The 14,193-nt window shown below is 46.2% G+C and overlaps 1 protein-coding gene and 1 long non-coding RNA gene across 7 annotated transcripts; both read left to right on the top strand.

The window, feature by feature from the left end:
• Window positions 1-635: 635 nt before the first annotated feature.
• Window positions 636-1,799, top strand: LOC120695976. The gene is made up of 2 exons (XM_039979162.1): window positions 636-799; window positions 874-1,799. Exons 1-2 carry the CDS (start codon window positions 668-670, stop codon window positions 1,588-1,590), a joined length of 849 nt encoding a protein of 282 aa, XP_039835096.1. The 5' UTR covers window positions 636-667; the 3' UTR covers window positions 1,591-1,799.
• Window positions 1,800-6,144: 4,345 nt separating this feature from the next.
• LOC120670697 lies at window positions 6,145-9,818 on the top strand. Of its 6 annotated transcripts, none has more exons than XR_005673316.1 (7): window positions 6,151-7,234; window positions 7,325-7,401; window positions 7,514-7,621; window positions 7,705-7,799; window positions 8,075-8,655; window positions 8,995-9,193; window positions 9,481-9,818. It is a non-coding gene; the product is annotated as an uncharacterized LOC120670697 (long non-coding RNA). The 6 variants fall into 6 exon arrangements; XR_005673332.1 differs by having other exon boundaries at window positions 6,163-7,234; window positions 8,075-8,264; XR_005673335.1 differs by having other exon boundaries at window positions 6,145-7,234; window positions 8,183-9,193.
• The last annotated feature ends 4,375 nt before the right edge of the window (window positions 9,819-14,193 follow it).

The following is a 14,193-nucleotide window of genomic DNA, read 5'->3' as shown; positions in this document are numbered from 1 at the left end:
CGTGCCTCCCTCATCTGCTCCCCCCTCCTTTAGTCCTGTCCGCCGCCAGAAACCGCCGTCCGCCGCCCGTCACCGGCTTGCCGCACGCGGAGCCCGGCTAACCGGTCTCCCCCACCTGTAAGCCGGACCGGTAGCAGATCTACCGGTCCCGACCGGTTAGCCGCCCGGGGAGGCCGATTTATCGGTCTGGAGAGGCGGTAGGCCGCCACCGCCAATAAGCGGCGGTAAGCCGCGGTCAGGTAAGGTATTTTTTCCACTAGGATTTAGGTGTATTTAGATGTTTTGTTTTAGGATTTAGGTGTATGACTTAGGTATATTTAGAATTTAGGGAAGATTTATTTGTATTACATGATTTTTTGCACTATGTAGTAGGTTTTAGCTAGATTTGATTTAGGTGTAGTAGATGATTTTTGACACTATGACTTAGGTAGGAGTAAGAATATTAGATGATATATTTTTATTGTGCATGTATGCAGATAGACAATGGCAAGTAGAGATGTTGTATGGGAACACGGTGAAAATCTTTATCCCGGATGGCGATGTAACTATTGTCGTACGCAGAAAGGAGGAGGTGGTGCGACTAGATTGAAACAACATTTGGCTGGGCGCGGGGCAGAGGTGGTACTTAAAGTTTCAGAAAGACTGTCCCTTATTTGGCATCACGTTGATGTGTGATTCATGGACTGGTCCGACGAGGATGAGTGTCATCAACTTCTTGATATATTGCAATGGGGTCATGTGGTTCTATAAGTCTATTGATGAGACTGGAAGAACTCAAGATGCTGCATATTTGTTCAAGGTAGTCCCTAAACATGTTCCATTCACATTGTGTATGTTTTGTCATGTTACTAAACAATCTGTCTTCCATTGCAGGAGATTCGAAAGGTGGTGGAAGAGATTGGACCGGAGAATGTCGTGCACGTAGTCACCGACAACGGCTCGAACTACAAAAAAGCATACAAGGAACTACTAAGTGACGTGTATGACCACATAGCTTGGACACCTTGTCTAGCACACACCGTCAATTTGATGTTGAAGGATATAGCTCGAAGGCCTGAACATGGTGTTATCATCAAGCAGTGCAAGCGAATTTCAAATTGGTTACACAATCATGGTCAGTTGAATACAATGATGAGGAACGCAATCGGTGGTGAGTTGGTCAAGTGGTATGCCACTCGATTTGGAACCAACTACATGTTCCTAGAGAGCATCTATCGAAAACATGATCGTTTCATGCAGTGGATGGCATCTACTGAGTTCCAACACAGCAAATGGGCGAATACCGAAGATGGTAGATATATTCATGCAAGTTTTTCAAGTATGAAGTGGTGGGATGCAATGAAATATATCATCGACATGGTTCAACCAGTATACAAGTTCCTTCGCTTCGCTGATCAGGACAAGAAGCCGAACATGTGCAAAGTCGTGATGGCCTACCAGACTATGAAACAGGAGCTGCAGTCTTTCTTTGGAACATATGTTTCCACACTGAAAGAGTATATTGAGGTGGTGGACGAGAGGTTGGGTAACGTGTTCATAAGCACGTATGTGGGTCCAGGTAAGCACACACGAGTTGCAGAAGGGGCCTAAGAAGGGCGACCCGAAGCGTCGAAAAGGCAAAGGAACAGTAATACCAGTGAGCAGCGATACCGAGACTGATGATGGCGAATGTGAGCGTAGTCCTCCATATCAGGAGTCTGAGGATAGCTGCTCGGCCGATGATGGTGATGATGGTGACGGTGCTGATCCTGATGCTGGAGGTAGTGGTAGTGGTGCTCATGCTGCTACTGCTACTGGTAGTGGTGGTGCTCGTGGTGTTCGTTTCACAGGTATACATTGCACATATAAATAGACACATATTTCTGACTATGAGTATTGACTACTAATTATGAAATTTGGTTGATTACAGGGGAGACTCAGTTCACACATGCTACTTAGGACACCGACCATGGAGTACCGCACTGGCAGAGGAGAACAGGTGGACCGACGGACTACGATAGTCTACAACACTCTTCTTCCTCCTACAGCGATTCCAGGCACTCTTTTCACTACCCCATTCTTGACATCAGCATGCAGCCACCGACGAGATGGGTGTACGGATGGGAAGACCCCCATTTTTATACTATGTTAGTTTAGGAATGGCAGACAACATCGGCGTGGACGGGCCAAACTTGGCAACACTACAAGGCTGAGCTGCTTAGAGTGCGAGGTATCGCTTTGATGTCCACCGCCGAATACCAAACCGCGTCCCAAATGGGGGTCTTCCCATTCCTACGTTGAACTTTCATTTAATGTGTATAGGTGTATGACTCCGTATTTGTATGCACGCTTATTGCTATTGTATTGTATGCATGATTATAAATTATTGCTTTGGTAATGTCATTTATATTAAAATGTGCATAGCTAATGTCGAAATTTCCTTTTATTTCACACCGGGGATCCATTTTTTAAGCGTCGGAAAACTGTTCGAAACCACCGGTATACCGGCCCAACCGGAATAATCGGCCGGTATACCGGTTAGAATCGGACCGCCCACATAACCGGTATACCGGCCAAACCGGTCGGTAAACCGGTCTAACCGGCCGGTTACCGGTCGGAACCAGACAAATACAATTTTGAATTAAAAATTGCATTTTCCGGTTCCGACCGGTAACCGGACTAACCAGACCGGTTAGCCGCAATCGGACCCGGCGGTTAGCCGGTCCGGTCGAAAAATCAAACCCTGGCTCCGCGTACCCGCGCTCCGCTGGATCGCCCTCAATTCTTGGCATAACATTCCTCCCCTCCCCGTGCTGGGCGGACGGAGTCCCTCCCCTCCCCGTGCCCCTCCCCGCCCCACCGGCACGCTCGACGATGGGGAGGACTTGGCCGTGGCGGCTGAGGCCGCAGTGGATGGCGGCGGCGACGTGGATTGCCATGGAGACCTTGTGCTCGGCGCCATGGAGGCCTCACCGCCGCATCCCCGCTCCGCCGTGCGCCCTAGGCGGCGCCTCCGCTTTGCCGTCATCGCTCCTTAGGGCAGCGCGTCCCACCATCGCTCCTTCCATCCTCAGACACGATGCCGTCGCCGCTGGGGGAAGCGGCTCCGCGGTCGGCCTGCCATGCTCGTCGTCTGCGGCCAGCGTGCGGTGCGCCGTCGGCCCAAGGCCGGCGTCGCGGACGGGGAAGGGATTTTTTTCTCCTTTTTTCTGTTCCAATTCCAATCCCTCCGACGCCGCCTCTCTCCCCACCGCCCTCCTCCTCGCTCGCTCTCTCCTGACTACGCCTAGGGTTTCCTCTCGATCTAATCGAGATCCAGTGCTCTCCTCGCGCGGGCGGCTCCGCCGGCCACGTGCTGCGGCGGCGACGGTGGCCGCGGCTCAAGCAGGCGCGTGCCGTGGGAGTGGCGGCGGGGGGGGGGGGGGGGGGGGGTGGGGGGGCGCCGTTGGCCATGGGGCAAGCGCGGCTCGGGCAGGCGCGTCGCTCACCGGGGCGAAGGCTGGTCCGGCTCCGGCAGTAGGTGGCGGGAGGCTCGTGGGCTGCGAGGCTAGCACGGCTCGGCCGGGTGCGTTGTGCGACCGCCGACAGCCTCCGCGGCTCCGTCAAGGAAGTGCTCCCGTCTCCCCGGACCTCCGCTCCGTGCCCCCACCCCTCTTCGACGGCACAACCAGGTAGGCTTTGTTGGCCTAGCAACTGGATGTTGTTTCCAAAGTTCCTCTTGTGCGCACAAACAGATCAGGATGCAAAATTTTAATCCATTTTTTCCAGACCCGTGAAGGTTGTATGTTGCGTACCACTGCCCGTACGCGCAGCGAGCTTGGCGCCTCATTCGGCTGGCTGGTGGCTGGGTTGATCTGGCGTGAGAGGAAAACACTGCTGGATGGCTGGCTGGCTGGTGGCTGGGCTGATTTGGCGTGAGAGAAAAACACTGTTGCTGGCTGGCTGAAGCTGCCAGCCGAACAAGGCTTGGATTGCCAGGACTACAAGGTACCACCATATCCACTGTTCTTTGTTTTGTTGAAGCAGTCTTCGTGTAGCGGGGAGTTCTTGTGTCGTGCTGAAAAAAATGAAGATAAATCGTTTTTCTGTTCCCTTCTTCTGTGCAGGGTTTGCAGGACAACATCAAGATAGTTGCAATCAATCTTGCTGACAGGCCAGCATGGTACAAGGAGAAGGATGATCCAGAGAACAAGGTGTGCTTGGTTAATCTGTTCCTCCTTCCCTAGAGCACAACAACCAGGTGAAAAGGAGAGAGCTTGGATTTGGTTAATTACATTGATAGCAATTTCGAAGGCCCTTCATTGCTTCCTGATGTATGACATATATTGGACTAGGATCCCCGTTATGCTTGCAGTAGTTTTGCAGGTTCGTTAATGTCTGAATTAGCGCGGAAGCGATAACCCAAGAACACAGAACCAAATCACAAGATCAGACAAACGAGAATGACACCGAGGCACGATGTTTTTTAACGAGGTTCGGCGATGTGCCTACATCCTCGGGGCATGACTGCGGGCGCTCCTCCCCATAAACAGCAGCTACACCGGCATCCGGGCACCACCGCGGCCACGCCGCCGCCCACGTCAGCCGCCCAAGTCGTCTCACGGTTACACAGTACTGCCCTCATATTTATGGGCCCTAGGGATACAAAGTACGACTCAAACTCTATCTCTAACCTACCAAATTACAACTCGAGTCCAATCGTAACCAAACCGTATACATATTCGACACATATCTAACAAACTCCACCTTACGGACTTGAGTCGTCTCCCTTTGCTGCTCACTTAGAACAGCCCGACGAGGCCGATCCCGCCGCCTTGTCGACCTTCGGACAGAACACCGCCACTGTTGCATTGCCATCCATGACTCCACCTTCAACAACGCTTCCCATTAGCTTGTATTGGTGTGCACTTAACTTCTCACCAACCATGACTGTCTTGCCTTCCCGCATGACTCTCAAGGTCTTCTTATCAGGCGCCACCTGATACAGCCATCCTTCATCATGCAATAACCCAAGCGAAATCAGATTCCTCCATAGCCCCGGCACATGCTTCACACCCTTAAGTAGCATCTCACGTCCATCACACATCTTGAATTTGATATCGCCCACTCCTATGATACGATAACCCGAATCATCTCCCAAGTGAGCAAGGCCACCATCCTCCTCAATGTATGACGAGAACCACTCCTTTTTTGGTGTTGCATGAAACGAGCTAGCTGAATCCAACAACCACGCTTCACAAGACTTTTCACTTGATACCGTGAGAATATCACCATCACTATCCGAGTCATCTTGCTTCTTGGCAATCATCACACTTGCGGTTCCTCCGCCCTTCTTCAGTTCCGGACACTCAGCCTTTTTATATCCCCATCCCTTGCACTTATAGCACTATGGCCCCCTCTTCTTCCTGTTGCCCTTCTTATCTTCAGCATTGTGATCACCCCTGACTACAAAAGTACCTCCAGAAGGATCTTCAGATAAATTGTTCTTCCTCCTTTGCTCATGACCGAGTAAAGCGGTAACAATTTCATCCACCTTAACATCCTCCTTGGCATAAGTCAGTGTAGTAACCAAGTGCTCATAAGAGCCCGGCAACGAACACAGAAGAATAATAGCCCTGTCTTCCTCATCAATCTTCACGTCGACCTTCCCAAGATCAGCAATTAATTGATTGAAGACATTAATATGCTCTGCAAGATCTGACCCCTCCTGCATCTTCAGCCCATACATTTTTTGCTTCAGGTACAGCTTTCGGGTCAATGTCTTGGACATAAACTGCTCTTCCAACTTGTCCCAAATTTTCTTCGGGGATGTTTCATCCATGACATGGTACATGATCTGATCTGTGAGACACAGTCTTATAGTAGCACATGCTTGTGCCTGCATCTCCTCCCACTTATCATCATCCACCTTCGCCGGCTTCTTCTCGTTGAGAGCCCTTGAGATACTCTGCTGAGCCAACAGGTCCTTCACTCTCGTCTGCCACAACCCGAAGTTTCCGGTGCCATCAAACCTCGCCACCTCAAATTTGGAAGCCATCGACGCCATATGCCTATTGCCACATATCGCCGAAAATACCTTCACACACGTGAACTACAAGCCTCCTGCGTGCCCACTGCCTTCACGTGTTGAAGCCGCATGCCTCCTGCGCGTCCGTACACCACCTGTGCACAACCACGCCGCTCAAGAACCCGTCGACCTCCACGCCGTCGCACACGACGTTGCCCACCCGTCTGAGCGCCGCCCTCTGTTTGCCTCCAATCGCGCAAGCCTCGATTAGCAAACAGCTCAATTGCCTCTGATGCAATCTTGTGCAAACTCTTTGTGTTTTATGGAGGCTGATACACGGCACAAGTCCACAAAGAGTTGGACTCCTCCTGCCCAGTGGCGAATCTAGGTTGAACAAGTAGAGGGGGCTCATATTAACTCTCTTCTTCTTCCTCCCTTCTCTTCCACTTCCTCCTCTCTTTTTCTTCATTGTTTCATCCCAAAAATGGTGGGGGGCTTACGGGGGTATCCATGTATCTTGGGGAGGTATGGGGCTTGATCCCCCTAGCCCCCCTTTAGATCCGCCCTTGCTCCTGCCGACCTTTCCTTCCCTTGTTACATAATTTTCCTTTTCTATTCCGCGACGAGATGCATGTCCGCATGCAACTCCCCATAGAAACCGTGTGGACCTTCCAGATGACCGATAGCCACACCGCACGAAACTGAATCCTTGACTGGTTTGATTGAGCAAAAAGAAACTCAATTGGCATGCATGCAACAGCCCCCACAGACAGCCATGCACGATCAAATAAATTAATGAATCCAAATCCTTGCATGCATTCTAATAACCATCCATTGCACGCCTCAATTTTTGCTCCACTGATCCTTCAATCTCGATTCCTTCGTGCCACGCCCCTGGAGATATTCCAGATTTTTCCAACCTTCGGCTTTGATACCACTTGTTAGAGTGCACAGCGGAATCCGGCCCGGCCTGCTATACCCATGAGCTGGCGCCCTACCAGGCCTAGGTCCACCGGAGCCCAACCAACCAAGGCCTCAGGCCTAACTCAACCCAAAAGACTTGCCTGATGGGTGAGGACTGCCCCACCTTATATGTTGGGCTCCCCCATGATTAATTTTCGATGTGGGACTAAATCTAACAGATCCTGCAAAGAAGCAGTTCGCTGAGGCGCTGCTTGCTTTTACCGATGCTTTTAACATAGCAATACTCATCTATAGTCTCTAAGGAAGATGTGTCCGACGAAACTGGTAACAAAATAGTTCGCGTGTTTGACTTGTTTGAAAATGTTTTTATGTTGTATAATATGCTAATTTTCACATGCGGATCCTTGATTCCAGTTGCTGCTCTGGATAAAATAGAAGAGGCCTAGGGGAAATATAACGACGGACCATTCCTCCTCGGTCATTTCAGTCTGGTATGTGACTGAACACAAGGAACAATTCCTCCCTGCAGTTTGGTTCAAAATCAATTCTTTGATAGAGTTGTGGACCACAGTTGACATGTGGTATTGTCGTGATTCCTTGCAGGTGGACATAGCATATGTGCCATTTATCGGAAGGTTTCAGATATTCTTTCAAAACATTAAGAACTACGACATCAAAAAGGGCAGACCCAACCTGCAGAAGTTTATTGAGGTAATTCTGACTGATGGATGCTAAATTAGGCTAAGTTTTATGTCAGTGGTACATTCACAGTGGTCATTTCTTCTTCTGTCAAGGTCCAAGGCAGTATGGCTCAAAATGGCAGCTGTTCACATTCTCTTGAGTTTGCTCCATTATAACAGGGCTCTATCTGCCAACAAGTGATATTGATGTAAGCATTTTCATTTTCTCTTCTCAATATATGTGACCATTGCCAATCCACAGCTGGAATAATTGTGAAACTGTAGATTTTGCCATGTTATAATGGAGCAAACATTGATATATACTACCTGAACCCTTCCCTCTGCGCATCCATTTTTTGCAGTTTCAAGCCTAGATTACTACTTTCAAATAGAGTCATTTTAGTATTGCCTGTGGGTTGCTACATTCTTCGGGTGGGAGCAAATTATGAGTTGGGATGGGAAGAGCTGACTTTTCTGCATTCAGTTTTTTCCAGGGAACAAGGTTACCATGGATGAAACGTTAGCACGGGCAAGCTACTATTTCTTACAATTGATCTTTCCTTACTATCTTGTTTGCTGTATCTTGTTGCAGTTCTTGGAAGCTTTCTTGCAGGACTGAACAAAATTATTGCTGATCAGTAGTATCCGAATACCATGTGTATGAGTTCTTTAGGGTGAGCTTTTGTATCCGAATACCAGATGGTGTACAACTAATTATCTTGCATCACTGTATCGTTAGCACAGGCAAGTAGCTTGCGTATTTCATATATATCATTTGCATCTTACAAGTTGGCCGATTACCATAAGAAATATCAACTTTTGGTTTAGTTGGGTGATTATATGATGTCACCATAGCGTTAGCACAGGTAATAAATTTGCTTTTTCTCTATAAATGTGGTTGTGTCATCAACATGATAACTCTATGTTACATATTCTTTGTGTGAAATATATATTTCTTATTTTGAACTATGAATCATATGTTATTTTTTGTATGTCTGAAATGCACCCGTAGCGTTAGCACGGGCTCCTGTTGAAGTGTGGGCTATGACAAATAACCCCATGATGGTACTACTTTCTTTTCTTATATTTATGCAATTATCGACTTGTTCTTCTCAGAAAATGCAAAGCTTACAACATTGACGTTACAAGCAGCAATTGGTTTGTGCTAAAAGCTATTCTTCAAGATGATAATGGGAATCAAAAGTTAGTTTAGACCAAAATATAAGTTCAACTATAGTCTGCCATAAAGAAAACTGCAGTTATAGTTACTCTTCCAATGTAACCTGCGATGTGCTCACTCTGTTTGTCTGAAAAATAACAATGCTGGTTGCATAAAATGGAGCAGTGCAATGCAAACACAGCATCTCATGTATAGCTAATGTCGCTGTAAATTTCATGTTCTAGAGGGCTCTTGGGCTTCCTACTATTCTGGATGCATATTATGCATGGCAAATGATGATCTAGGTCTGTCCACATGCCAACGGGTACTCTCAAGGTTTGTAAGGTGGCTGAAGAACATCAAGGTGAGGACCTGAACATCATGCCGTAGATGTTGCAAGCTCGAGGAGGACATTTGTTTTCTGTGGTTCTCTCTCTCTCTTTAGTGAGTGTTCTCTCTCTCTTTCTTTATAATCCTCTTTCTTGTACAGTACTGAACAATATAAATTTTCTTTTTGTATTCAGTTCAAGAGAGTATTTCCTTTTGTACAAGATAATAATTTATTTGACCTCAGTTTATCATTTCCATGCCAAAAAATCATTTGCAGAAACCTATCACAATTTACTACTATTTTTTTTGGATCAGCTTTGTACCCTGTGATCTGATCCCGTTGCTTCTTAGAAAGGCAAATTGTACTACTATTTGTGTGATTTTTTTCCCTTGTATACCAGACTGAAGGTGAAGATGAGAGCCCAAGCCTAAAGGTCACCCTTCTCTGGCTTTCAGCTCTATAGGCTTGTCAGCTTCACAGCTCTTGATGATGCATGAAAACAATGGCAGCTTCACAGGGGATTATAGGCTATCAGGCTGTTTGGAAATGTTTATGCGAACACTTAAAAATCAGAATGCATATACTCCTGTTTTCTGAAAATGTGTAGGTTAGTGGAGTGAGATATCTTTCTGAATCTTTAATTTGTCAAATTCTTTATTTGTGACCTCTACATTGGTACATCCATATCCATACTAGGTCAAGACACAGACCTATTTTTCGCAATATAGTACGATGAAAGTATATCATTTTAAACATGCTACTACTCTTAAAAAAAGAACTATATGCTCCTTTGTGAAAAAAATGAGGTGGAGTTTGAGCTGTACAAGGTGGTATTTTAGTTCCACATTGGAAAAAAGATTAAGTTTATGTTTAAAATATTCATGCTTCCAACTAAGTACAAGCACTCGAACAATTTCAGCTACTTGTAATTCTTTCATACATTAAAATGAGTCATATCACTAAGCTTATTATATTAAAATTTTATTGAATATCATATACTTGCCGCGCGGGCCAACTTACTAGTTCTTATTACTATTCCTAAAATTTGACCTTTTGTGGTAAAGATTCATAGTTTTTGCTTGTTTTTCATGTGTGAAAATGACGTGCTCCGACAAGTTGCAAAACTTAGCGATCAACCGCTCGTTAATAAAACGTATTACATTCGACTTAATATCTGTAGTCCGTACCTGCGCATATTGATCCTAGTAAATCTGATATCATCCACTCTCTTCGTCTCTGGCAAGTTGCAACCCTGGCATACAACTTGACAAGCAAAAAAGTATTAGACTCGGCAATCCCTAAGATCTTGTGCATCCGTATTCAATCTACCACCAAATTGGAACTAGAGAAGAAAAATCCATTTCAAAATAGATATTTGTCTTTGTGTCGAGAACACGAGCCAACCCGTGCAAGCATTTTGCAGAGCATCACTTCTGAATTCCAAAAGTTTCCGACGCTACGCAGCCTAAGCCAGTCAGTCAGGCACGCTTGGTCACAAGCACAAAATGAGAAAATATTGAAAAATAAATAATAAGGAAAACGAAATAATATTCTGACACTGTTCCAGGTGGCTGCAAGACCACACTACTACAGAACAGGCTTTTTGTCCCGGTTGGGAAAGGCCTTTTGTCCCAACCGGGACCGCCAAGGCGGGACAAAAGGGTCCCGGGGTCAGGGAACCGGGACAAATGAGGGCCTTACACCAACCGGGACCAAAGGGTTTGGTCCCGGTAGGCCTCTATTTTTTTCTGTTTCTTTTTTCCTGTTTCTTTTGGGTTATTTCTATTCCATTTCAATTGAATATTGTATTGGATTTTAAGCTGAGTATGAACTGCAATAATATAAATATAAATACATATTCATTTACTCATATAAAGTGCAACACAAAAGTCAATTATATACAAAGTGCAACAAAAGTTTTACTTAATGTTGTCATATTTACTCCTATTATCTATATTTGATCTTCCATCATAGTAGAATTCTCCTGCCGGGTCCAGGACCTCATGAACAATAAATCCGCACATGGCTTCTTGAATCGCCAGGATCCTTTCCTCTGGTACGAGTGTGTCTCGCATATCACTGACCTGTGGAAAAGTGAGAATATTAATTACAACAATTTACAAAATGAGTTGCACGCAAGCTAAATTTGATAAAGTTTTTTACTTACTTCCTGCTACCATGCGGTAAAGGTCCTTTGAGGACCCATTAGGGTATGGATATTCTCTATGACATAGTATGCGCATAAATTAGTTCCTTGCGCCTGCTTCCGACACTTCAAGAGAAAAAAATGAAGTAATTACCTATCAATGTATTCATATATACTAAAGGATATGGAACATGCTAAGAAAGTAGAATCCCACCCGTACCAGATAGTTTTTCCTCCACTTGAGTTCGGGACTGAAATTATTGCCACTATGGTTCCGAACGAATTTCTTCCAAACTCTGAACACGAACCAAAACGAATAAATATAGTTGTCGTTGATTTTAAAACAATGGTGATTGAGGTGGTAAATTACTTGTCCAAGATGTCGGTCATATCTTTGTATTGTTCTGGATCTCTGCGCAATGAGTCCATAACAATTGATAAGCTCTTGTCAGGATATATATATTAATTAGTATCCAGTGATCTCTGCAAGATTTCATGTAGGGTTAATAAAATTCAGTTATATAGAACTAAAATAGTTACATGGCAGAAAAGACTTACCCAAAGTTGTACGGAAATGCAATGATCGACTTATAGTGCTGAACGGCTAAGTATTTGTACAAGTTTTTCAAAGTTTCTTTAGGATTGCTGTTGAGATTCTTGCAATTCACAACTATTGGGTCGACGAAGCTGACATGGTAATACCCTTTTTTCCGGCAAGTTTGAATCTCCATCCTACGAGATACAAAATGAAGTAAGGAATCAATAGGTCTGGAACTTGTAATGAATCGGGACTTCAAGAACACACTTATAGCAGCCACAAAGCGACCATAGAGATGTCGAGGGAGTCCTGATGGTATAGTTGGTAGATTTCTTTCCAATCAATCCATACGATGGCATCTCCACAAAAGAAATCTTCGTATGTAATCTTTGCGCCCTGCATGAAGTTACAGTCACTCATCGCCTTCATGTACAAGTCATGTAGCCTTTGCATTTGCGTTGGAAGCAAAGGCACAATCTCTGGGGGGACAAGACTAGTGCCCTCCTTATATGCCCATCTCACCACTGGAGCTATCAAATACTCTTTCTCCGGATCCGGATTCCAGTTCGAAGCCCCTGTTATGTCATCAGTATTGAGCCTTGATGATTTCAAGAACCCCAGAAAGCCTTGTTGTTCCTGGTTTAGAACAAGTAGCGGTTGTATTGACTGTTTCTCTTGGGCTCCCAGCTGTGGAACATCGGACGATGACGACCTTGATTTACTCTTCTGGTATGATTTCTTAATTGAGCGATCGTAGTCCGAAAGAGGTTTCTCAATAAACTTTCTCCTATTCGCTTCTTTCATTCCAATAAAAAAATTTAATTTTGAAGGGTCCAGTGGTTTATCCTGATTCTCTGGCTCCGTCTTCTTTCACTTTTTTGGCGGTGACGGAGGAGGTGAGCCAGGAGATGGCGGCTCAGCAGGAGTAGTCAACGACTGCCTAGGAGATGGCAGCTCAGTAGTAGAGTGTTTTGGGGCAGCTCCCGGAGATGGTGGCGGAGAAGGTGAATGACGATAGTGTTGCGGCGATGTCGGCCTTGATCCCTGATCGGTAGGCTTGAGGATGATGTACCGCTTGTCCCATAGAATGTAACCATGAACAGCGTCTGCTAGTGTTATCTCCCCGTCACCTCCAGGAATATCGAGCTTGAGATTCTTCCAATCATTGCACACCTCCTCGACCCCAACTTTAGCATATCCAGCCGGGATCTCCTGCCCATGGTACACCTCACCTGGTGTGCTTGGCATGGCGGAACCGTACGCTACCGTGAACCTTAAGTTCTTGCTGCAAGTTCGAAGCGCACAAGGTGTCCGCTGGGTGATCTCATCCACTGGATAGTGCTGCTCGGCCGTCGTATCAATAGCGGCAATTCCCGTATCGGCAGGGAGGCCCGTGGAGACGCAACTGCTTTTCCGTTGAGATAGGTCGGCCTCATCGACATTAGGCTCTGCAGGCTCCGTTTGCTGTTGCTGCTGCTGGCTCATTGCTAAGGCCACCTAGCATTTAACCTCTTCTGCCATTCTTTCATCTTGTGAGAGGAGCTGTTCCTCTAGCCTTCGCAAGTGCAGGTGCTCCTCATTCTTCCTTCTATCCCGGCTTCTATATGTATCGATGTAATCTCTGAAGCCATATTTCCACGCAACCACTCCCTTGCCCCTTGTACGCCCTAGATGTTCAGGGTTCTGAAGGGTGTATGTCAGTTCGTCCTTTTCTCTATCGGGCTGGAATGTGCCTTGGCTAACTGCTTGTATGGCCTCCTGTAGTCTGCGGGCCACTTGCTAAATTTCCTGGCCAAAGATGCACTCACCCGTCTCTGGGTCCAATGTTCCACCATGAGCATAGTACCAGTTCTTTGAATGTTCAGGCCAGGTGATGGTCGCAGGCGTGATATCTTTGGCCAAAGATGCACTCACCCGTCTCCCATTTTGGTTTTGCCATCTTGTACCCACCTTGTCCTAGAGTGTGATGATATACTTTCTTGGAGGCATTTTCCTTGGCCTTTTTGACATTCCGAATCCCAAGCTCTGAAGACTTATATGCAACAAAGGCATTCCAGTGGTCCTTCTGCTTTGCAAGGTCTCCAGTGAATTCTGGCATTTTCCCTTCCTTGATATAATTCTTCATCAGATTCTTCTTAAATGTCTGAAGTTGTTCGGCCATCTTGCTCAGGGTCTAGCGCTTAGCTGCTTCTCCTGATTCAGCCGGAACCATGAAGTTCTTCTTCAGCTCCCGCCAGAGCCACTCCTTTTCTCTTTCAGGCACCGCATCCCTTTGCTTGCTTGGATTGTTAGCTTTCCGTAACCTAAAGCTGATAGGGATGTGATCCCAGACAAGACAACCACATTGCCTAATGTATTTCTTTGCGGCTGCTTCTGGAGCGATTGGTTCGCCATCTGGAGCTAGTTCTGTTATGATAAATCGCCCTTCC

This window comes from Panicum virgatum, chromosome 2K (assembly GCF_016808335.1).
Source record: "Panicum virgatum strain AP13 chromosome 2K, P.virgatum_v5, whole genome shotgun sequence".
Taxonomy (NCBI): domain Eukaryota; kingdom Viridiplantae; phylum Streptophyta; class Magnoliopsida; order Poales; family Poaceae; genus Panicum; species Panicum virgatum.
This window is presented reverse-complemented; position numbering and strand designations above follow the sequence as displayed.